Source organism: Mangifera indica, chromosome 6 (genome assembly GCF_011075055.1).
Source record: "Mangifera indica cultivar Alphonso chromosome 6, CATAS_Mindica_2.1, whole genome shotgun sequence".
Classification (NCBI taxonomy): Eukaryota; Viridiplantae; Streptophyta; class Magnoliopsida; order Sapindales; family Anacardiaceae; genus Mangifera; species Mangifera indica.
This window is the reverse complement of record NC_058142.1, coordinates 6,886,704-6,909,787: the sequence shown is the minus strand read 5'-3', so window position 1 is coordinate 6,909,787 and position 23,084 is coordinate 6,886,704. Positions and strand designations below refer to the sequence as shown.

The 23,084-nt window shown below is 32.9% G+C and overlaps 3 protein-coding genes and 1 pseudogene across 12 annotated transcripts; 3 read left to right on the top strand and 1 right to left on the bottom strand.

Annotated features, from left to right (window-relative positions):
• The window catches only part of LOC123219364, an 11,484-nt pseudogene extending 6,643 nt beyond the window's left edge, over nucleotides 1-4,841 (top strand).
• On the bottom strand, nucleotides 489-23,084 carry LOC123219362 (putative disease resistance protein RGA4). 7 transcript variants are annotated; one of them, XM_044641276.1, is made up of 2 exons: nucleotides 20,091-23,084; nucleotides 489-560 (listed from the first exon to the last, which is right to left on the bottom strand). In XM_044641276.1, the coding sequence occupies exon 1, from the start codon at nucleotides 23,003-23,005 to the stop codon at nucleotides 20,132-20,134; it is 2,874 nt and encodes a 957-aa protein (XP_044497211.1). In that variant the 5' UTR covers nucleotides 23,006-23,084; the 3' UTR covers nucleotides 489-560; nucleotides 20,091-20,131. The 7 variants fall into 7 exon arrangements, with proteins under 7 accessions (XP_044497211.1, XP_044497214.1, XP_044497213.1 ...); XM_044641279.1 differs by having other exon boundaries at nucleotides 489-557; XM_044641278.1 differs by having other exon boundaries at nucleotides 489-549.
• Nucleotides 8,541-10,720, top strand: LOC123219369. Of its 3 annotated transcripts, XM_044641292.1 has the most exons (5): nucleotides 8,541-9,316; nucleotides 9,430-9,477; nucleotides 9,718-9,831; nucleotides 9,930-10,079; nucleotides 10,521-10,720. In XM_044641292.1, the coding sequence occupies exons 1-4, from the start codon at nucleotides 9,098-9,100 to the stop codon at nucleotides 10,029-10,031; spliced, it is 483 nt and encodes a 160-aa protein (XP_044497227.1). In that variant the 5' UTR covers nucleotides 8,541-9,097; the 3' UTR covers nucleotides 10,032-10,079; nucleotides 10,521-10,720. The 3 variants fall into 3 exon arrangements, 2 of the variants coding, with proteins under 2 accessions (XP_044497227.1, XP_044497226.1); XM_044641291.1 differs by having other exon boundaries at nucleotides 9,930-10,720; XR_006502854.1 differs by having other exon boundaries at nucleotides 8,541-9,306; nucleotides 9,930-10,720.
• On the top strand, nucleotides 11,118-15,200 carry LOC123219368 (peroxisome biogenesis protein 2-like). 2 transcript variants are annotated; one of them, XM_044641290.1, is made up of 5 exons: nucleotides 11,118-11,554; nucleotides 11,646-11,768; nucleotides 11,964-12,081; nucleotides 12,754-12,920; nucleotides 14,454-15,200. In XM_044641290.1, exons 2-5 carry the CDS (start codon nucleotides 11,713-11,715, stop codon nucleotides 14,578-14,580), a joined length of 468 nt encoding a protein of 155 aa, XP_044497225.1. In that variant the 5' UTR covers nucleotides 11,118-11,554; nucleotides 11,646-11,712; the 3' UTR covers nucleotides 14,581-15,200. The 2 variants fall into 2 exon arrangements, with proteins under 2 accessions (XP_044497225.1, XP_044497224.1); XM_044641289.1 differs by having other exon boundaries at nucleotides 11,118-11,768.

Below are 23,084 nucleotides of genomic sequence, written 5' to 3'. Positions count from 1 at the left end.
TGATGGTTCAACCGATTAGAGTAACTAATTTAATCTGATTTTTAAAATCATAGATAAAACTATAAATTGATAAAAATTTCAAATTTCAAAATAGGAAAATACACTATGATAATGAAAAATTAAAATATAAGCATGCTTAATAACATATACAAATTTAGAAGTTAAATTATCCAAACTTTTTATATACAATTAAAATAAGTACAAGGAATAGCTAACCTACAAGGTAATTTAATACAATTAAAATATGTGCTAAAAAGATAATCAATAAAACCACACACACACGCGCGCGCACACACACACACACACATATATATATATATATATTTAAAAAAGATATAGCAATATGTTCAACTCATATCATATAACATATATTTAATATTTTACACCTAATTTCCAATCACGTTAAAAACAAACAACTTTATGAAGAAAATCAAACTACAACTCATACAAATTAAGAGTAACACAAGTGAATTCCAACTTCCTTTTTACATAACTATCTCCTCTGTTCCTTTCAGCATAACACTGCAACCACCATCATGCTCAATATTTCTGCACATCTCCTACAATTAAAATTTGTCAAAGACAGGTAAAATATCTGAAATTTCTGCTCATTCCACGCTATCAACATTACTTTTAAATATTAGAGGATGCGGAGAAGTTACCATTGTGGATTTATCGAATCTTAGCTTTAAGTAGAAGAGGTTTTTCTTATTGCTGAGAATTTGCATTCTCTTAACCTCACTCACATTTTTCACATTTCCTATTCCTCTAATTTTAAGCGTTCCTCTTAAATGTTTCAAATCTTTCAAGCATGCAAGAGTATGACATGCTTTACTGCCATCACTGCTGCTGCGTTTTATGAAGAATTCACTCAATGTTCGGAGACAAGTTAATTTCTCAATTCCCTTGGGCATGTAACTTAATGAACTTGTTCCAACATTAATCAAATGCTGCAAGTTTATCAACTTCCCCATCCCTTGAGGCAGTTCTTCAAGCTTTCTACACCAAGAGATATCTAAAATTTGCAGATTGTATAACTCACATAATGTTTCTGGAAGATTTTTCACATTCTAACCGGACAAATTCAAATATTTCAAATGTAGTAATTTTTTAATCTCTTTTGGAATCGTTGCAATCAAATTCCTTTCCCTCAAACCTTGGAATTTGTAACTTATGTCTAATGCTCTTAAACATGTTAATTCACCAAAGAGATTTGATAGAACATCATTAGGCATCAAATACTTAAAACCTTTAGAATGAATTAACAGACTCCGAATACTTTTGATGCTACAAATGGAGATGGGAAATGTAGCCCCTCTGTTAAGCTTTAGCATCGAATGTCGAGCTTTCTCATTGGAAGTGTTTATGACCAGCTCTTCACTGCCCTTATTGATTTCTACAGTAAAATATTCGTTCTTAGAGAGAAATTGAGCAAAGTCATGAACTATATCATGCATCTTGCACCTTCTGATATTCCCATATTGTCTTTTTGAAACTCTTGGAAGAATGATCGAGATGCTAAATGATCAAAATACCTTTGGCCTATTACCTCCATCTCTGCATCATTGTCCAATCCAAGATAACCTTGAGCCATCCATAATTTAATCAAGTGATCCTTTTCTATATTATGATCTTTTGGAAAGATAGCACAGTATAAAAAACATTGTCTTAAGCTAGATGGCAAATTATTATAACTCAACTTCAGAGGTAAAAAAAGATCTTTCTCAATTTGATTTTTCTCAATCCCTTCTAGATTCCAAATTTCATTGTCTAAAATTTCTTGCCATTCATCTCTAGTTCTCCTAAATCGCAAGAGACTAACAAGAGTTTTAGCAGCAAGCGGCAAACCATTGCACTTTGCAACAATTTCTCTTCCAATTTTCTTTTCCCACTTCTCAAGAGGCCTATCAGAAAATGCGAATTTTGTAAACACCGACCAACATTCCTCCTCAGATAATTTCTCCATAATGATAGGATCAACTGACCCCATAATCGATGCAACTTTATCACTCTTTGTTGTAATCAAAACTTTACTACCATAGGAACCATTCTTTAGACAAAGATAAAATGGTTCCCATTTGTTATAATTTTCTGACCACACATCATCTAAAAGGAGAAGAAATTTTTTTTGCTGTAATAGATTGACAGATATGTTTTGAAAGGGCTTCCAATTCAACTAAATCATTAGTAGGACATTCTAGTCCTTCGATGATTGCTTTGGCAACTCTAAACTCATCAAAAGGATCTAACACACACACCCATATTCTTGTGTCAAAATTTCTTATGACCTCGTCATTATTATAAGTTAGTTGAGCGAGAGTTGTTTTTCCAATTCCTCCTATCCCTACAAGTGAGATGATAGGAAGGTCTTTTTGTTTTTTATTTCTCTCATCTAACAACTTACTCACTAAAGATTTCTTCTCAAATTCTCGACCACATATATTAGTCTCATCAACTAAAGACGTACTTGGAACTCGTTAAGATGTTTTAGTGCCCGTCTCCTTGAAACTGTATCTATCTTTTTCTTTGTTAATAATTTCTAGTTTTTCATTTGATTCTTTTATCTTTTGTGCTATATCACGGCGTAAAACAACTTGTTTGATACCAAAGCAAGAACAGGGGAAGAAGGAAGGTACCTTCTGCTTAGGATTAGGAGCATCTTCAAGATCTCCTTCAACCTGCAACTTCATGATTTCAATATTCCACTCATCCAACACATCTTCCATGTCGTAGGCTGTGTCTTTAAGCTGATCTAACCAATGTCTCACAGCTTTGTCCTTCACTTGCTTCTCCTCTGCATCAAGTAGCACAGCTTGAATGGCTTTAAGATTTCTCTGAAGATTTTCCACTTCATTTTCGACATTACCAACTAGCCTCACCTCTTCCCCTACCTTTTTAGCAGTGATTTGAAGCAGCTGCTCCAAGGCAAGATTAACGATTGCATCAGCCATACTAAGAGATGGTAAACAATATTGAATAATTTTCACAAGAGGAGAAACTGGAATACTAGTTTTATGAAAATGGAGCTTTGTGTTAGGTAATAATCCACAATCCACGGAAACGAAAAATAATAATATATATTTTTTTTATTTGTCAGCTGAGAGTCATGTCCCCTTTCTCATTCAACTTGATATACAATACCCCTATATAATAATTGTATTTTCGTCTGAAAGTTCCAAGTAGAATAGCTTTACTAATACTTAATCTTAATGACATAAAAAATGATAATTAAAAACTCAGTGATTACCTCTGGATATTTTTAATGACAATCCTCTAATGATATTGTATCAATTCGAATCTTGACTTAACCTCATATTGGATCAAATCTACCCCAAGATATATCATGTATATAATCAATTAATTTGCTGGGTCATGATAATTTTAATTCTACTTATAATAACATTGTCAGAATTATGAGCGTACCTTTAGTTTCTCAAAAAATGTGAAAATCCACATCTTGACCTTCATATGTTCAAGTCAAACATTGCATAATCATAAATGATTTTTGAAGATCATTTTTCCTTATTATGCATGATATCGAAATGAAACTGTAAAAAATAATCCTTTAGTTGCAAAATTGGTAGTTATTCTTTCAAAATTTAATTGGAATTATAAAATGACCACTTAAAAATAGTTAAATCAATGTTTCAAGAATTAAATCTAGAATAAATCAAACATTAATTAGGACTTTGTCACTATAAATTACAAGTCACACCCATTAAGAAGTGTCTTGTAATTTCTATATTATTTTAATAAATCAAACGAAATGTCTAATACGATTGCTACAGTAAAATAAATTTGGCACATTATTAGAAGTTAAATTTGTATATCATTTTAATTATTTTATTTTTTAAAATTATCGTATCCTCTCACGTTAACAAATTTGTCATATCATCACTTTAAATATGCAATTTGTATAAACAACATCTTCTTTTCTACCACTAGTATTGTCACCATCCACTTTACGCCAACAAAGAAACCCACTGTCTTAGTCCTGCAAGCCTATCATTTCTTCCTACCCATCATCTCTCACCTTTTTACCGCATGCCTAGTCTCCCTGTACCACCATTACTATTGCCACCGAGTCATTGTAACTCTTATAGGCCTTAGATCTTTGTTCTCACTAAAACACTAATGTTTTTTGTTGCATTCTCACAAAAAACTCGGACACTTGGTGGGAAGCGTCGGTTGTTGGCCAAAACAAAGGAGGTGGTCGGAGAAGAGAAAAAATTCCTAGGGTGAAATGCTAATTTTTCAAACTTTAGGTGGGAAAAAATTGATAGTTTTTTAAACTAAGAGAGGGAAATGAGATAAAATTTTAGTTTTTCTTTTTAATTTTTTGTTAAATGATGGTTTTATTTTTAACCCTAATAAAGAATTTTAACAAAGGGGTGGATATTTTAGTTTTTGAAATCTTGCGGGTGAGAGTTTGGAAATACACCAAACCTTGGGTCTCTTGGCCAAATCTTAAGCCTCAGAAGAGGCCCTCCTTGCTTTTGTCATATCTGGCTTAATATATGTTCTCCAAATGCAAACCAACACAGACTGAAATATAACTGCTATTATTTTGTCCATGCAAATAGCTTTTTTTCCACAGCTTCATATTCTTTGAAATGTATCTTCTTTTTTGGTTGGTTTACAGGATAAGTTTAATGCTTGAAATGTAGTTCTTTCCCGTTGGCAGGTACTGTTATTACTGCCTTAGGACACGTTGTGCTGCAGCTGCATTGTTTCGGTGTTCCAGATGCAGCAAGCAAGTAATTGCAATGCAGCGGTATGGTGTAGTTGATCATAAAGTTCCAAGTCAATGATACTTGTATAGGAAGTAGAGAAAAGAAAAAGTCATATCAACTTAGACTACTTTATAAAAAAGAGCCTGTTTATGGCCAACAAGTTTATTAGAGAAATTACAACCTCAGTTCAAAATATTTTCCCCCCATAGGGCGGGGATTGAGGGGAGGGGGGTTTCTGAATTGTTTAGCAATCTAACACTTGTCTCTTAATTTTAAGTTTACTATAAGGGATGTAAATCCCAATTTTTTCTATAACTTATGTTTCGTATTGAACAAGACTAGATTCGAGCCAAATTGAGCCCAAATAGGGTGAAACTCGTTTTTAGGTGAGCTTGACTTGTTTTCAGCTTGGGCTAGCCGAGCATAGAGAAATATCAATTTGTGTTTAGTTCACTCTATGATTTTAGAGTTCGTGATCGGTTGACACCTAGTTTTAGTTCATGTAGACTGGTTGGACTTGGCTCTGGTTCACACAAGATGTTTGACTAGGCTCTCCTAAATGACATCATTCATTTTAATTTTTTTTTGATGATGCGAAAGTCGAGTATGACCTCTGTTTGGGTTCGAGTTTGAGTTCGTTTTTCTGACTATTCCCTAGCTCACATATAGGTTCATATTTGTTTATCTTATCTTCATATTTGGGCTTGTTCGAACAAAACCCTTTTCAATTTCAAATAAGCTTGTTTCGAATCCACCCTTCGTTTTGAACATTGCAAAAAAAATTGAATGAACTCTTGAGTGAAATGGCTGTCAAATGAGACAAAAGCAACACTTTTGTGACTAATATTTATAATTTTGTGGAAATAACCAAAAAAATCTTTAATAGAATGAATATTGATATCCGTTTATAAATTTTTTCCATCATCTATTGTTTAAATTAACCTAATTATAATAATTCAAACTTAGTTAGAGTTTGGCTGAAAAGGAATTCAAAAATCATGATATTTGCTAATAATAAAAAAATGTTACACAAATGATTAATAAACAAAAAATTTGCCCCTTCAAAAGAATAAAAGTTCTCATTTACCATGACATAATCACACAAAAAAAAAATTAATTCCCTTTATTAGAGCAATAAAATTATGTATATATATTTTTAGTATACAAATGTGTACATACATAAATGTGTCATAATTTAACTAAATGATTTTAAATTAATGATACACTCAATCATATAATAATATATATGTAAGTATATATGTATCTATTAAAAGTGAGGATACATAATATTGCCCTCTATGAAAATGTAAACTAATAAATATGGCAAATTAAAAAGAGGCCAAGGGGTAATTTCAAAAAATTTTGTCTCAAAACGTATCTTGGTGAAATTTAAAGCAAACAAAATGGAAAGATAAAACAATAAACTGATAAAAAAATTTTAAATTCCAAAGTAGGAAAGTACGTTATTAAAAGATAAGCATGTTTAATATCATAGACAAATTTAAAAGTTCAATTATACACAATTAAAATATGCACGTGGAATAGCCAAACTACATGCTAATTTAATAAAAATAATCGAAGAAAATAATGATAGCATCATACTAACTAACAACTCTCATGATACTGAAAAGAAAATTCTTATAATTAGTTTAAAAACCCTAAAATCTTAATTAATGAAACAAGAGACAATTTAAACACATGAAATCAAAGATTAATTATAATCATTTAGTGATAAAGAAAGTATTTTGACCCCACAACCCACTAAATAACTTATATCAAGAAGATGAAATTTACAATAAAATTCATAAAATCCTTAAATATAAATCAAAATGACCAAAGAAATAATAAAATTTCAGTGTTAGAGATTTTACTTAAGTGTGCATCATCACCTAACAAGCTAAAGGAAACGAACTCGTGAAAACAAGTTGAAGGAAATGGGCTGGAATAAGGGTGAACTTAACCTATACTTTTCATAAGTTTTTTAGTTTTAAGGATTGGGTCTACCCTTAATAAGGCCAGCTGTACCCTATTCCATATATATACCATATGTCTTAAAGTAGTCTTCAAATCTTCATTTTGAAAGAACTTTCTTCTTACATAAACCTTAGTTAATGTCTGAAACCCATGAATTCGACCAAAAAACAAATAGAATAAAACCTAAACATGATTCAAACCATAAATCAAAAGGTTTAAAGCAACTAATAAGATTTATTCAACAACTAACATGACAAATTAAGAGCATATAAAAATGTTACCTTAAAATTGAAAAAAAAAATCAATATAGAAAATTGATAAAAATGAAAAGATTTAGTGAAAATGGAGAGAACGAGTGAAATAATGTATATTAATAGATTAAAGAACATTCTTGGTGATAAAACTAATTAAAAGGGGAGAAGTGTTATTTCTTAAGGAGTAAAATTATATATACAAATAATTAGTACAATTTTGTGTAAAAACACTGACATGTTACTACATGAGTAGATATTGTTTTATTTTTAATCCAATTACTTGGTGATACATTATTGTTTATATATAAAATTATATTCATTATTTGTATACATAAAAAGTTATTAAAATGGTTAAATATAAATCCTCTTATTTAAAGTGTTTTCTTAGCTTTTTTTTGTAGCATTTAATTGAACAATAGGAATATGTTACTGAACGAAATTACTACTTATATATAAGAGCAGCCAATGTTAATTTCTATGATCTATTCAAAATAGTTTAATTTTCTTTTGTCTTTTTAGGTGATTAAATGCAATAGCTGGTGAAAATTCATTCACTAAAAGAATAATACTAAACATAACAATCCTAGCACGTGACATTGTTAAACCAAACATAAGTCTTTGCAGGCCCAAACAGTGTGTCAACAGGCAGGTCAACAGCAGTATTTTTCTTACCTAATGGACAGTTTACGCCAAGAAGATTCCCAAATACAGAAAGAGCCACAACTATATATATTAATAAAACAAGCAGAAAGAAAAAATATTTTCAGCCACCAACTAACTTTCAAATTTGATTACGTTGAAATAAAATAATTGTAAATAAGCCGGTCATCTTATTCCACCATATATTCTATAACTACTACTAATAAATTATTTTTTATTATTAATCAGTAAATCTAAAATGCAAAGCTTAACCTATGGGGTTGATGAATTTATGATTTCAAGATTCATTAGACAGTTTTGATCCATTAAGTAACTAATTTTACATTCTTGTATTGTACCATTAATTGTTCGGTCAAGTCAAACAATGCAAAATCAAAAATGATTTGGAAGGTCATCTATCCATATTTATGCATGATGCATAAGTTGCTAGTGATTCCTCCTTAAAAAGAAAATATTTGATAATGATTCTTTCAAAAATTAATTGGAATTATAAATTAACCACCAACGCTTCTTGTTCTTAACTTAAAAATCGTTAAGTCAATGTTTCAAAAAAATTAAATCTAGAATAAATCAAACACTAATTAGGGCAGGGCTCTGTCACCATTGTGACAAAAGCTTTGTGCTCATTGAGTTACAAATCACACCAGTTAAAGACGAAATGTCTTATATAATTACTGGCGTGAAGGATGCCTAAAAACATTTTTCATGTTTTGAATATATAAATTACATTTTTGCATCCAAAATCTAACTTTGTAAACAAAAAATAATATTGACATATTGTCATAAGTTAAATTACCATATCACCTTAATTATTCCACTTTTTAATATTATCATATCCTCTTATATTAACAAAATTATCATATCACCACCCTACATATAAAATTTGCATCAACACTTCTTCTGCCCACCACCACAACTTCTGTCACTCGTTTTACATTGACAAACCGCCCAATTCTCCCAACCCTACAGACCACCCTTTCTTCCCATCCACTATCTCTCACCTCCTTATTACATAACTAGTCGTCCTTTACCAACACTACTACTACCATCAAGTCATCATAGCTCTCACGGACCTTAAAGCCTTTGTTCTCACCAAAACACTAACATTTTTTGTCACATTCTTCGCTTTTGGAGATTCATCCCTCAGTTAATCACGCTTGCCTTCTTCACCTACAACTTCTCTCCTAGATCCACTTCCTCCGCCTTCATGCACTTCTCTCTCTTCCTCTAATTTGTTCACCTTCAGTTCCAGACACTTGTTCAAACCAAATAAAAAAGAGACACAAGACCAAGAGTTAGGACTCCATAGCCATGGCTGTAACAAACAGAAGTTTGAGCCTAGTGTCGCTCACTCTAAAGAGTTGTGAATAAGTTTCGTGATCTTAAGCAATGAGCCATGGCTTCAAATGATGTTGAATCGACTAGTTATGACCAGCTTAGATAGATTCATGTTTAGAAATTTCGCAACGAGGTTCAATGACGCCAAATTCGAAACATGTCTTTTTTTCATTTGGTTTTTGCAAGTCTTTGGAATTGAAGGTGAATAGATTAGAGAAGGAGAAAGAAAAGCTTCAAGACAAAGGAAGCACAAATGGAGAGCGAGAGGAAGGCCTCACAAGAAATCATTGTTCGAAAGGGAGAGTAGGCAAGGAGATAGAGTTTCCAACCGACAGCTATGAGGGAAGGTTGAACAAAGTAAAAAAATAGTTCATGTAATTTTTGTAATTTCAACAAAATATATATATATATATATGTATATATATAGATTTTTTTCTTGATCTCAATTAAGTATATTTCACTTGAAACAGGTCTACTTATCAAGAGGTTTCAAAGCTTATAATCTAACATATTATAAGGTAGAATGTAACATATTATTATCTCACTTTTTTTTTTCAAAGATAATTGATGTGTGAATTTTCATCACAGATTTTACATCATTGTTTAAGAATTCAACAAAAAATTTTTACTTAATAATTTTCAATAATGTCAAGTGCTGTTGTCATGGTTTAATTTGGTTGACTTGTTTATTTTTCTTTTTATTTGTAACCGTTCAATTATGTTGTTTTGGTCGTGGTTCATGTGTGTCTTTTGGACAGTCATCAATACCTATTTCAATATCAAAAGTTAATCAGTTTGGTGCTGCAAGATTGGACATAGAAATGTCGGCAATGTTAAAACAACAGTTGGTTAAGGTCTTCTCCTTGATAAAGGTACTGTATTGTGATTTGAAGGCATTGGTAGCATAGCACTTGGAGTTCTTTGGTCAATGTTTTAAATCTTGTTTCATTCTTTTGTTGGGATTAACCAGGAATGTTATTTCAATATGAGCCAGAACTTGATGTGTTCCTTGAGTTTCTCATCTGGCGGTTCTCAATTTGGGTGGATAAGCCAACTCCAGGGAGTGCTCTGATGAATTTGAGATATAGAGATGAACGTGCAATGGAAGCAAGAGCAAAGGGTAAGGCCTGGACCTCTTGCTTGTTCTGCTAGTTATGTGATTGACAATAAGCTTCTTTAGTAGTTCTAATTAGTAGTTTACATCTCTAATTAGTAGTTTGTGTATAATCCTTAAGAATTGAGAAGTACGGGTTTTTAATAAGCTTCCTTGTTACAAATGCACTAAAGGATTGATTTAAGGTGCAAGTTTAGTTATTATTCTCGAGGATCTATATCATCATTCTAATTGCACAGTAACAGAAGTTTTCTAGCTATAAATTGGTGTAACGGCATCCGCTTCTGGTGTATGAAAGCACATGCACAAAGGTGTATTGTAAGGTTATTGAAATAATATTCTTTACAGTGTTTTCAATCCACTGGGACCATTTGAAATTTCAAAGCTCGGTTGGATTGTAGTTCTTTTGTGTACTTCATTTTATAACATATATATTTTCTTTTCCAGATCATGATACAGAGTTGTTGTGAGGTCAAAATTGTTAAAGGTTTAAGGAGCGTGACATGGGGACTAGGAGTTCATTTGTGTTCTACTTCCAAAAGCTATATATATTTCCGTGAAAACCTTTCATTCAAGTATTTCTTACGTCAGCTTCATCTTTTACAAACCTACTGTAATTTGTTTTCCTTTTTTTTTTTTTTTTGTGTTATTTTCTGCAGTTAGAACAGCTTCGGAGGGACCTGGCCTTACAATTGCTCAAAAGTTTTGGTATTGTATCGCTACTGTTGGTAGCCAGTATATATGGGCCCGCCTACAATCATTTTCTGCTTTTCGTAGATGGGTTGACTCTGAGCAGGTACCATTTCAGTCTGTTCTGTGCCGACTATTCTCATTCCTGGAAGGATTATATTTCTAATTGTGCTTTTAGCATATGCTTGTAAGCACAGTGGTGGCGTTGGATTTAAGGGGGAGCTAATTCTCTTTGTTTCTTATTCAGAGGCCATTGGCACGACGAGCATGGTTTTTAATACAACGCATTGAAGGAATTTATAAGGCTACCACATTTGCCAACCTCCTGACATTTCTCTATACAGGAAGATAATTTCTGAGAGAACATTTTCTATCAACAGAAACAGAAGTATTGAAATGAAGTTATGCATGATATAGGTTGCCTTGGGGAAAATAAGTACTGTAGGAGCAAAAGAATGGTGGGAAAAAATTGCCATACTGCCGAGTATAGTAAAGTTAGATGTTTTTAGTAATTTAACAATTGATAATGTAGTTATGTAAAGTGAATTACACAAGATAAAATTATTTGGAAAGCTAATTATGTGGCATATCAACTTATCTAGTTCACAAATTCTCAGAGAATACTATGTGATAGCAACCTGATTACTCCAGCAGGCAATTTCCCCCAACACCACACATTTAAGCAAAAGTAGTAGAGAAGAATCTGAATTATGCATACTGCTTATCCTCAACTCAACATGTATTCGCAAATGGAAAACAGAAAAGGAAAATGGCAAATGCGCTAGCAATAGGTGTGCCAGAATCACTCACAAAGCTACTGCCTTCCCAAATTTACTACAACTCAATTCTTGACTTGCTTCTATCTCTGCCCTCTTTTTGTAGCTATGTTTCATTCCATCCAAACGTTGTCCATTCTCCATGTGTGTGGTTCCTGAGCAAGAGCAATTGCATGTGTCAACTCAGCAGAAGAGATATGTTTCCTCTTGTATACCTTCTTAATCGGAGGTCTAACACTATGCCAGTGGATTTTGAAATAGCATGAAATTTCTTAAGCTCTAGGAACTCCACCTTTAGGTTCTGTAGACTGATACTAGAAATATGTTTTTTTCACATATTCTATTCTCCAATTTTGGATATTAAGACAGGGCATTCAAATTCTAGAATTATTGAATAATGAACTACTGTATTGTTCTGACGCAGGTATAGGAACCTCATTGAAAGAGCTTTGAGAGCAAGGCTTGTCTATGGGACCCCTAACATGAATCGAGCTGTTAGCTTTGAGTACATGAATCGCCAGTTAGTATGGAATGAATTTTCGGTAAATTTTTCCTCTGTTTACACAAGTTTGGCCATTCAAATGCTGTGAACTTTCTGTAGTTTCATTTAATAATTTTGCGCTCTGTGATAAACATGGAAGATTTTTGCTAGCTGTTGTCCAAAAATGTTAACAGGGTGAAACTTATATTGTGGAGTATCTTTATTTAACTTGGATTAATGGAATGGATTCTTTATACAAACAAACTCATAGAACTTATATAGTGGAGTATCTTTATTTAACTTGGAGTAATGGCAGGACGTTACTGGAAGAGTGAAATTAAAAGTAAATTAGACCAATTGAAATAGATATGTGGCTTTGCAGCTTGATTACCACTTTAGTTTGTATTAGTAAGTCTATATATGTAGGATTATCCATAGAACTTATTGAATGTCTAAAAAAGAACTTCATCAATCAATATGTTGGCTGGAAACAAAATTCTATGAAGTAGGAGGTATACAAGTTTAACGTTCTGCTGGTTGAAAGAGCATATTTATACACCAAGCTTTTCCTCCTTTTCCTAAGCATGAGTTGGAAATAATAAGCATGCTAAGACTACCTCTTGAAGATGAGCCTTTTTCTTTTCCCGCCGCCTTAAATGCCAAAGTCTATGTAACAGCTCCTCATGCAGTCCTTCATATACTTTTACTCACTTTGTCCTCTTCTTGGATGCAGGAAATGTTGTTGTTACTTCTCCCTCTTCTTAACTCTTCAACCTTTAAAAACATATTCCACCCATTGTCAAAGGATAAATCTTCAAGCTCTATAGAAGATGACACCCGTTGTCCGATTTGCCAAGCAAATCCGACCACTCCATTTCTTGCCCTTCCTTACCAACACAGGTATATAACTGAATATATGCTCTAAAAACCTGTTGACAAAATCTTTTGGACAAACATTGAAGGTCTTATTTTGTAAAAACTTACTTTCAGACAGTCCACATTCTCTAAAGCCTGTTTACAAAATCTTAGGGCCAAAAGACTTTTTCCCACCCAAGGTTTGGTGTATTTCCAAATTTTCACCCACAAGGTTTCAAAAACTCAAATACCCACCCTTACGTTAAAATTCACTGTTAAAGTTAAAGGTAAAACTTTTATTTAACAAAAAATTAGAAAAAATAAAATAAAATTTTATCTCACTCCCTCCCCCCTTCCTTTTAGATTTAAAAAACAAACAATTTCTCTCCACCCAGAGTTTGAAAAGTTTCCATTTCACCCAGAGTTCTTTTCTCTTCTCCGGCCACCTCCTCTAGTTTGGTCAATAATCGACGCTTCTCGCCTATCGTCTGGGTGTCGTCTTGTTCTCTCTTAGACAAATGGTCTTTATTTAAGACAAAGATGACAAGTCTTCCTCTCAAACAAAGACCATTTGTCTTTGTTTGAGAGAGGAGAAGATGATGTTCGAACACTGATTGGGAAGTGTTGGCTATAAGCTAGAACAGAGGAGGTGGCTAGAGAAGAAAAAAAAAATCCTAGAGTGAAATGCTAACTTTTCAAACTTTGAGTGGGGAGAAATTATTAGTTTTTTAAATTAAGGGAGGAAAATAAGATAAAATTTTACTTTTTTTTTAATTTTTTGTTAAATGATGATTTTTTCTTTATTCCTGACAGAGAATTTTAATAGAAGAGTAGGTATATGAGTTTTTAAAATCTTGTAGGTAGGAGTTTAGGAATACACTAAACCTTGGGTGTGAATAAGTCTTTTGGCCAACTCTTAAACCTCAATGGAGGTCATCCCTGTCGGAGACTAAAGTCTTACATATAATAAATGCAATATAAGTGAATGGTATATAAGTGTGTGGAATGAATTTTAACATAACCCAATTGGTTTTGTGTAATATAAGTTTCAATCTTTACACTTGTAAGCCCGATATATATTTCCGATATAGTATTTGAGCACAAGCTAAACGGTGGGCCTAACAGCCTAAAGTGTTTTTAGATACAAGTGACAATGCACCCAGGTAAAAACCAGGTGAGTCAAATGGTGGGTCTAATAGTCTAGGTGGCTGCACTTGAGTGAGGGTGTTAGAAACTAAAGTTTCACATTTAATAAATACAACATAAGTAAGTGATATATAAGTGTGTGGATTGGACTTTAACATAAGCCAATTGGTTTTATGTAATATGAGTTTCAATCTTCACATCTGTAAGCTCAATATTTATTTTCGACAGTCCCTACTTTTGGCATATCTGGCTAAATATATGTTCTCCAAATGCAAACCAACACTGAAAAATAACTGCTGTTATTTTTGTTTAACATATGCAATGCAAAGAGGTTTCTTTGCATAGCTTCATATTCTTTGAAATGCATTTTCTTTTTTGGTTGGTCTACAGGATAAGTTTAATGCTTAGAATGTAATTCTTTCGTGTTGGCAGGTACTGTTATTACTGCCTTAGAATGCGTTGTGCTGCAGCTGCATCATTTCGGTGTTCCAGATGCAGCGAGCAAGTAATTGCAATGCAGCGATGTGGTGTAGTTGATCATAAAGTTCCAAGTCAATGATGCTTGTATAGGAAGTAGAAGAAAGAAAGGTCATATAAACTTAGAGTACTTTATAAAAAAAAGCCTGTTTATGGCAAACAAGTTTACTGGGGAAATTACAACCTCAGTTCAAAATATTTTTCCCCTATTTGTTGGGAATTGAGGGGAGGGGCGCTTTCTAACACTTGTCTCTTAATTGTAAGAAGTTTACTCATAAGGGATGTAAATCCCATTTTTTTTTTTGTGTTAGAAATTGTGCTTAGTATTGAACAAGGTTAGATTTGAGTCGAGTCGAGTCTGAACAAGGTGAAGCTCATTTTCGACTTGTTTTCAAGTGGGCTTAGTTCGTTTTTGGCTCAGGCTTGTCAAGCATGAAGAAACACTAGTTTGTGTTCAACTTACTTGGCGATTTAAGAGTTCGTGATCAGTTTGCACCTAACTCGAGTTTGTGTGGATGAATTGAACTTGGCTCGAGTCCACATGAGATGTTTCACTCAGCTCCCTCAAATGATGTCATTCTTTTTAACTTTTTTTTTTTAATGATGCAAGTTGTGTTTGGCTTGTGAGTCAAGCATGACCTTTGTTTGGATTCAGGTTTGTTTTTCTTATTATTCTTCAACTCGTATTTGAGTTCGTGTTCATTTACCTGATATTCATATTTCGATTCGTTTCGAGCTTAAACAAACTCATTTCAAATCTAACCCTAGTTTTGAATATTACAACAAAAAAAAGATGAATTCTTTAGTGAAATGACTCTCAAATAAGACAAAAGTAACACTTCTATGACTAATATTTATAATTTTGTGGAAATGACCAATAAAATCTTTAATCAAATACATAATGATATGTTTTTCTAAACTTTTTCCATCATCTATTGTTTAAATTAACCTAGTTATAATAATTCAAATTTACCTAGAGTTTAGTTAAAATGAAATTAAAAAATCATGATATTTGCTAATAATAAAAAATTGTTACACATATGATAAACAAAAAAAAAAAGAAATTTGCGCCTTGAAAAGAATAAAAGTTCTTATTTCCCATGGCATAGTCACACGAAGAAAAAATTTTTCCTTTTTGTTGAAATGTAAGCTAATATATACAGCAAATTAAAAAGAAGGGCAAGGGGTAATTTCAAAAAGTTTGTACTCAAAACTTATCTCGATAAAATTTAAAGTTGTAATAGAATGGAAAGATAAAACCAATGTTTTTATACCCATACTAGATATCAACTAGGTGAAGAGAGCGATCTGATCTAATTAGACCAGTTAATTATTCAAAAATAATATTAAAAAAATTGTATAGTTTATAATTAAATATATAATTTGACTTATTTAGCTTTAAAATAAGTTTAGTTTGATGGTGTATATATATATATATATATATTCAGATATGATAAATAAGGTCTTAATTCAAGTTTTCGTAATGAATTTTTGTAAAAAAATCAATTTTTTATATTAATCAAGTCAAACTCGGTTTTATGTATGATCAACCAGTTGGAGTAACTAGTCCAATCCAATTTTTAAAACTATTGATAAAACTATAAATTGATAAAAATTTCAAATTTCAAAGTTGGAAAATACACTATGATAATGAAAAATTAAAATGTAAGCATGCTTAATAACGTGTACAAATTTAGAAGTTCAATTATCCAAACTTTTTATATACAATTAAAATATTTACAAGGAATAGCTAACCTACAAGCTAATTTAATAAAAATAATCAATCAAAATAAGGAGTGTATCATACAAACAACTCTCCTGATACTAAAAAGAAATTTCTTATAATTAGTTTTAAAACCCTTGAATCTCAATTAATAAAACAAAAGATAATTTAAATACACCAAATTAAAGATTAATTATAATCATTTAGTGATAAAGAAAATATTTTGACCATGCAACCCAGTAAATAACTTATATCAAGAAAATGAAATTCATAATAAAATTTATAAAATCCTTAAATACAAATTAAAATGACCAAAGAAATAAAAAATTTTTAAGTTAGAGATTTCACTTAAGTGTACATCATCACTTACAGGCTAAAGGAATTGAGTTAAAGGAACGAGCTCATGAAAACAGGTTGAAGGAAATAAGCTAGGATACCTTATACTTTTCAAAAGTTTTGAGTTTTCAGGATAAGACCAGGTCCATCCTTAATAAGGTTGGTTCTACCCCTGTTCCATATATCTACTATTTGTCCTAAAGTAGTCTTCAAATCTTCATCTTGAAAGAATCTTCTTCTTACATAAACCTTAATTTCTTGTTTAAAACCCATAGATTCGGCCAAAAAACATAGAGACTAAAACCTAAACATGATTCAAACCATAAATCCAAAGGTTTAGAGCAACGACTTGACTTATTCAATAACTAACACGACAAATTAAAAGAATAAGAATGTTACCTTAAAATTGAAAAAAAGAAAAAAAGATCAATATGGAGATTTGATAAAGATGAAAGGATTAAGTGAAGATGGAGGGAATCAAGTGAAGATAGGATGAAATTAGAGTTTAATGGAGAGGGAAATGGTGTATATTAATATATTAAAGAGCACTCTTGGTAAGTGATAAGACTAATTAAAAGGGGAGAAATGTTAAAACCACATATATATATATATATATTTACAAATGATATAACAATATGCTCAGCTCATACCATATAACAAATATTTAATATTTTACACCTAATTTCCAATCAAACACGCCATATATTACATGCAAATTATTGACAAAGAAAGTTGTCCAAGCCACAACTCATACAAACAGTAACACAAGTGAAATCCAACTTCTTTTTTACATAACTATCTCCTTTGTTCCTTTCAGCATAACACTGCAACCACCATCATGCTCAATATTTCTGCACATCTCCTACAATTAAAATTTGTCAAAGACAGGTAAAAGATCTGAAATTTTTGCTCATTCCACATTATAAACATTACTTTTAAATATTAGAGGATGCGGAGACGTTACCTTTGTGGATTGATGGTCGGTAATTTCAGCCATTTGAGAACTCAACGGAGTGGGAGTGGGCCCCCTTGCATATATGAATCATCCAATTTGATGTAGGGCATGTGGGAGATCTTTTGCCAGTCCTCTCCTGTTCCCTTTTTGTAACGTTCTTCCAAAAGATCACTTCCAGAAATCTCCAAATGTTGTAGATTTTTCGCCCCCAGGAGAAGGCCATCAGGCAGTGCGCGTAATTTTGGACAAAAATAGATTGACAAAGAAGCAAGGCATGGCAAGATTGTATTCCCGTAATCCCACTTTTTCCACTTGGAAATATACAAGAATTGGAGAACTTTCAACTTGGGAAAAGGAGTAACTGATGTAGATGATGAAATGCACCATGGCTTTTGATTCCCGTAAATAGTTTTTTCACACACGTTTTCATTAGATATTCAAGCGATGGCAAATTTCCCAGGGGAGACGAATGCATACAATTTTCGCAGCCCGGTTAATGACATGATCCAGTCAGAATTAAAAGTGCTGCCTCTGTAATTTTCAATATCTAATTTCTATAAATTTGGATGCGGTTGCAAAGACTCAAGAAGTAACTCATCATCATCATTTTTCCTCTCTCCTTCTCCAGCTTTATTGAATCTCAGCTTTAAATAGAAGAGGTTTTTCTTATTGCTGAGAATTTGCTTTCTCTTAACCTCACTCACATTGGTCACATTTCCTAGCCTTCTAATTTCAAGCCTTCCTCTTAAATGTTTCAAATCTTTCAAGCATGCAAGAGTACTACATGCTTTACAACCTTCACTGCTGCTATTTACCGCGAATTCACTCAATGTTCGGAGACAAGTTAATTTCTCAATTCCCTTGGGCATGTTACTTAATGAATATGTTTGATGATTAATCAAATGCCGCAAGTTTATCAACTTCCCCATCCCTTGAGGCAGTTCTTTAAACTTTCTACACCGAGAAATATCTAAAGTTTGCAGATTTTATAACTCACATAAAGTCTCTGGAAGTTTTTCCACATACAATTGAGACAAATTCGGATATTTCAAATGTATCAATTTTTTTACCTCTTCTGGAATCACTTTAATCAAATTCCATGTTCCGATTTCTGCACTTATTGCTAATGCTCATAAACTTGTCAATTTACCAAAGAGATTTGGTAGAACATCATTAGGCATCAAAAACTTAATACCATTATAACCAATTAGGAGACTCCACAAACTTTTGATGCTACAAATGGCGATGGGAAATGTAGCCCTGTCGTTAAGCATTAACATCGAATGTTGGGCTTTCTTATTCGAAGTGTCTATGATGAGCTCTTCATTGCCCTTATTGATCTTTACAATAAAATATTCGTTCTTACTGAGAAATTGAGCAAAGTCATGAACTATATAATACATCTTACAGCTTATGATATTATTATCATAGTCTTTTTGAAACTCTTGGAAGAATGATTGAGATGTTAGATGATCAAAATACCTTTGGCCTATTACCTCCATCTCTGTATCATTGTCCAATCCAAGATAACTTTGAGCCATCCATAATTTAATCAAGTGATTCTTTTCTATATTATGATCTTTTGGAAAGATGGCACAATATAACAAACATCGTTTTAAGCTAGATGGCAAATGATTATAACTCGACTTCAAAGATATAAAAAGATCTTTCTCAATTTGATTTTTCTCAATCCCTTCTAGATTCCAAATTTCACTATCTAAAATTTCTTGCCATTCCTCTCTAGTTCTCTTAAATCGCAAGAGACTACCAAGAGTTTTAGCAACAAGCAGCAAACCATTGCACTTTGCAACAATTTTTCTTCCAATTTTCTTTTTCCACTCCTTAAGAGGCCTATCAGAACATGCGAATTGTCCAAGCATGCTTAAACCATATATATATATATATACACAAATCAGTATGGAGATTTGATAAAGATGAAAGGATTAAGTGAAGATGGGATGAATTTAGAGATTAATGGAGAGGGAAATGGTAAATATTAATAGATTAAAGAGCACTCTTGGTGAGTGATAAGACTAATTAAAAGGGGAGAAATGTTAAAACCACATATATATATATTTAGAAATGATATAACAATATGTTCAGCTCATACCATATAACATATATTTAATATTTTACACCTAATTACCAATCAAACACACCATATATTACATGCAAATTATTTAAAAAGAAAGTTGTCCAAGCACGCTAAAAACAAACAACTAAATGAAGAAAATCAAACCACAACTCATGCAAACAGTAACACAAGTGAAATCCAACTTCTTGACAAACCCAAATTATTGACAAAGAAAGTTGTCCAAGCACGCTAAAAAGCAATAACTTAATGAAGAAAATCAAACCATAACTCATACAAACAGTAACACAAGTGAAATCCAACTTCCTTTTTACATAACTATCTCCTCAGTTCCTTTCAGCATAACACTGCAACCACCATCATGCTCAATATTTCTACAGATCTCCTGCAATTAAAATTTGTCAAAGACAAGTAAAAGATCCGAAATTTCTGCTCATTCCACATTATAAACATTACTTTTAATATTAGAGGATGCGGAGAAGTTACCTTTGTGGATTGATGGTTGGTAATTGCAGCCATTTGAGAACTCAACGGAGTGGGAGTGGGCCTCCTTGCAGATATGAATCAGCGAATTTGATGTTGGGAATGTGGGAGATCTTTTGCCAGTCCTCTCCTGTTCCCTTTTTGTAACGTTCTTCCAAAAGATCACTTCCAATAATCTCCAAATGTTGTAGATTTTTCGCCCCCTGGAGAAGGCCATCGGGCAGTGCACGTAATTTTGGACAAAAATGAATATGCAAAGAAGCAAGGCATGGCAAGATTGTATTCCCGTAATCCCACTCTTCCCATTCCCATATCCACATGAAATCAAGAACTTTCAACTTGGGAAAGAGAATAACTGATGTAGATGATGAAAATGCACCATCGCCTTCGATTCCCGTAACTACTTTTTTCACGCTCATTTCTCTTATCCATAGTGATTCAAGTGATGGCAATTTTCCCAAGGGAGACAAATGCATCAAGTTTCTGCAAAAGAGAATACGCAATTCCCTCAGCCCGGTTAATGACATGATCCAATCAGAATAAAAAGTGCTGCCTCTATAATTTTCTATATGTAATTTCTCCAAATTTGGATGCGGTTGCAAAGCCTCAAGAAGTAACTCATCTTCATCATTTTTCCTCTCTCCTTCTCCATCCTTATCGAATCTAAGCCATAAATGGAAGAGGTTTTCCTTATTACTGAGAATTTGCATTCTCTTAACCTCACTCACATTGGTCACATTTCCTAGCCCTCTAATATAAAGCGTTCCTCTTAAATGTTTCAAATCTTTCAAGCATGCAAGAGTACTACATGCTTTACTACCATCACTGCTCCTGCTTTTTTCGATGAATGCACTCAATGTTCGGAGACAAGTTAATTTCTCAATTCCCTTGGGCATGTAACTTAATGATATTGTGAAATAATTAATCAAATGCCGCAGGTTTATCAACTTCCCCATCCCTTGAGGCAGTTCTTTAAGCTTTTGACACCAAGAAATATCTAAAGTTTGCAGATTGTATAGCTCACATAAAGTTTCCGGAAGTTTTTCCATATGCTGACTAGACAAATTCAGATATTTCAAATGTATCAATTTTTTTACCTCTTTTGGAATCACTGTAATCAAATTTGCACTTACGACTCCTGCACTTATGTGTAATGCTCTTAAACTTGTCAATTCACCAAAGAGATTTGGTCGAACATCATCAGGCACCAAATACTTAGAATCTTCACAACCAATTAAGAGACTCCGCAAACTTTTGATGCTAGAAACGGAGATAGGAAATGTAGCCCCGACGTGAAGCATTAACATTGAATGTCGGGTTTTCTCATTGGAAGTGTTTATGACTTGGTCTTCATTGCCCCCTTTGATTCCCACAGTAAAACATTCGTTCTTAGTGAGAAATTGAGCAAAGTCATGAACTATATCATGCATCTTGCAGCTTATGATATTCTGATCATCATCTTTTTCAAACTCTTGAAAGAATGATCGAGATGCTAAATGATCAAAATACTCTTGGCCTATTACCTCCATCTTTGTATCATTGTCCAACCCAAGATAACCTTGAGCCATCCATAATTTGATCAAGTCATCCTTCTCTATATTATGATCTTTTGGAAAGATAGCACAATATGAAAAACATCGTCTTATGCTAGAAGGCAAATCATTATAACTCAACATCAAAGGTGATAAAAGACCTTTCCCAATCTCTTCCAATGTCCAAATGTCACTATCTAAAATTCGTTGCCATTCATTTCTAGTTTTCTTAAATCGCAAGAGATTGCCCATAGTTTTTGCAGCAAGCGGCAAGCCCTTGCACTTTGCAACAATTTCTCTTCCAATTTTCTCTAATTTTTCAAACTCCTTAGAAGGCCTACCATAAAATGCAAATTGTCTAAACAACAACCAACATTCCTCTGGAGCTAATTGCTCTATTATGATAAGAGCAACTGACCCCATAATGGATGCAACTCTTTCATTCCTTGTTGTAATCAAAACTTTACTACCATAGGAACCATTCTTTAGACAATGATAAAATGGTTCCCATTTGTTATAATCTTCTGACCACATATCATCTAAAATGAGAAGAAATTTTGTTTCCATAATAGATTGACGGATACATTTCAAAAAAGATTCCAGTTCAACAAAATCATTGGTAGGACATTCTAGTCCTTCAATGATTGCTTTGGCAACCCTAATCTCATCAAAAGGATTTGATACACACACCCATATTTTTGTGTCAAAATGGCTCATGACCTTGTCATTATTATAAGCTTGTTGAGCAAGAGTTGTTTTCCCAATTCCTCCCATCCCTACAAGTGAGATGACAGAAAGGTTTTTATGTTCTTCATTTCTCTCATCTAACAACGTACTCAGTAAAGAATTCTTCTCATATTCTCGACCATATATTTCAGTCACATCAACAAAAGACGTAGTTTGAACTCGTTCAAATGTTTCAGTGCTCTTCTCCTCGAGACTGTATTTATTTTTTTCTTCGGCAATAATATCTAGTTTTTCATTTAATTCTTTTATCTTTTGTGCTATATCACGGCGCAAAACAACTTGTTTGATACCAAAGCAAGAACAGGGGAAGAAGGAAGGCACCTTCTGCTTAGGAGCAGGTGCATCGTCAAGATCTCCTTCAACCTGCAACCTCATGATTTCAGTGTTCCACTCATCCAACACATCTTCTATGTCATAGGATATGTCTTTGAGCTTATCTAACCAACGTCTCACAGCTCTGTCGCCCTTCATTTGCCTCTCCTCTGCATCAAGTAGCACAGTTTGAATGGCTTCAAGATTGCTCCGAAGTTTTTCTACTTCATTTTCGACATTACCAACAAGCCTCACCTCTTCCCCTATATTTTGAGTAGTGATTTGAAGCAGCTGCTCCAAGGCAAGATTAACAATTGCATCAGCCATACTCAGAGATGGTAAACAATATTGAATAATTTTCACAAGAGGAGAAACTGGAATACTAGTTTTATGAAAATGGAGCTCT

Bases quoted from the DNA above. Each gene is read 5' to 3' on its own strand.
- LOC123219369 (XM_044641292.1), top strand. From the start codon at position 9,098: ATGACGCCAAATTCGAAACATGTCTTTTTTTCATTTGGTTTTTGCAAG. The intron at 9,317-9,429 runs GTAAAAAAATAG...CACTTGAAACAG, and splicing joins ATGAGGGAAGGTTGAACAAA to GTCTACTTATCAAGAGGTTT. The intron at 9,478-9,717 runs GTAGAATGTAAC...TCTTTTGGACAG, and splicing joins ATAATCTAACATATTATAAG to TCATCAATACCTATTTCAAT.
- LOC123219368 (XM_044641289.1), top strand. From the start codon at position 11,533: ATGGCAAATGCGCTAGCAATAGGTGTGCCAGAATCACTCACAAAGCTA. The intron at 12,082-12,753 runs GTAAATTTTTCC...TCTTGGATGCAG, and splicing joins TAGTATGGAATGAATTTTCG to GAAATGTTGTTGTTACTTCT. The intron at 12,921-14,453 runs GTATATAACTGA...TCGTGTTGGCAG, and splicing joins GCCCTTCCTTACCAACACAG to GTACTGTTATTACTGCCTTA.
- LOC123219362 (XM_044641276.1), bottom strand. From the start codon at position 23,005: ATGGCTGATGCAATTGTTAATCTTGCCTTGGAGCAGCTGCTTCAAATC.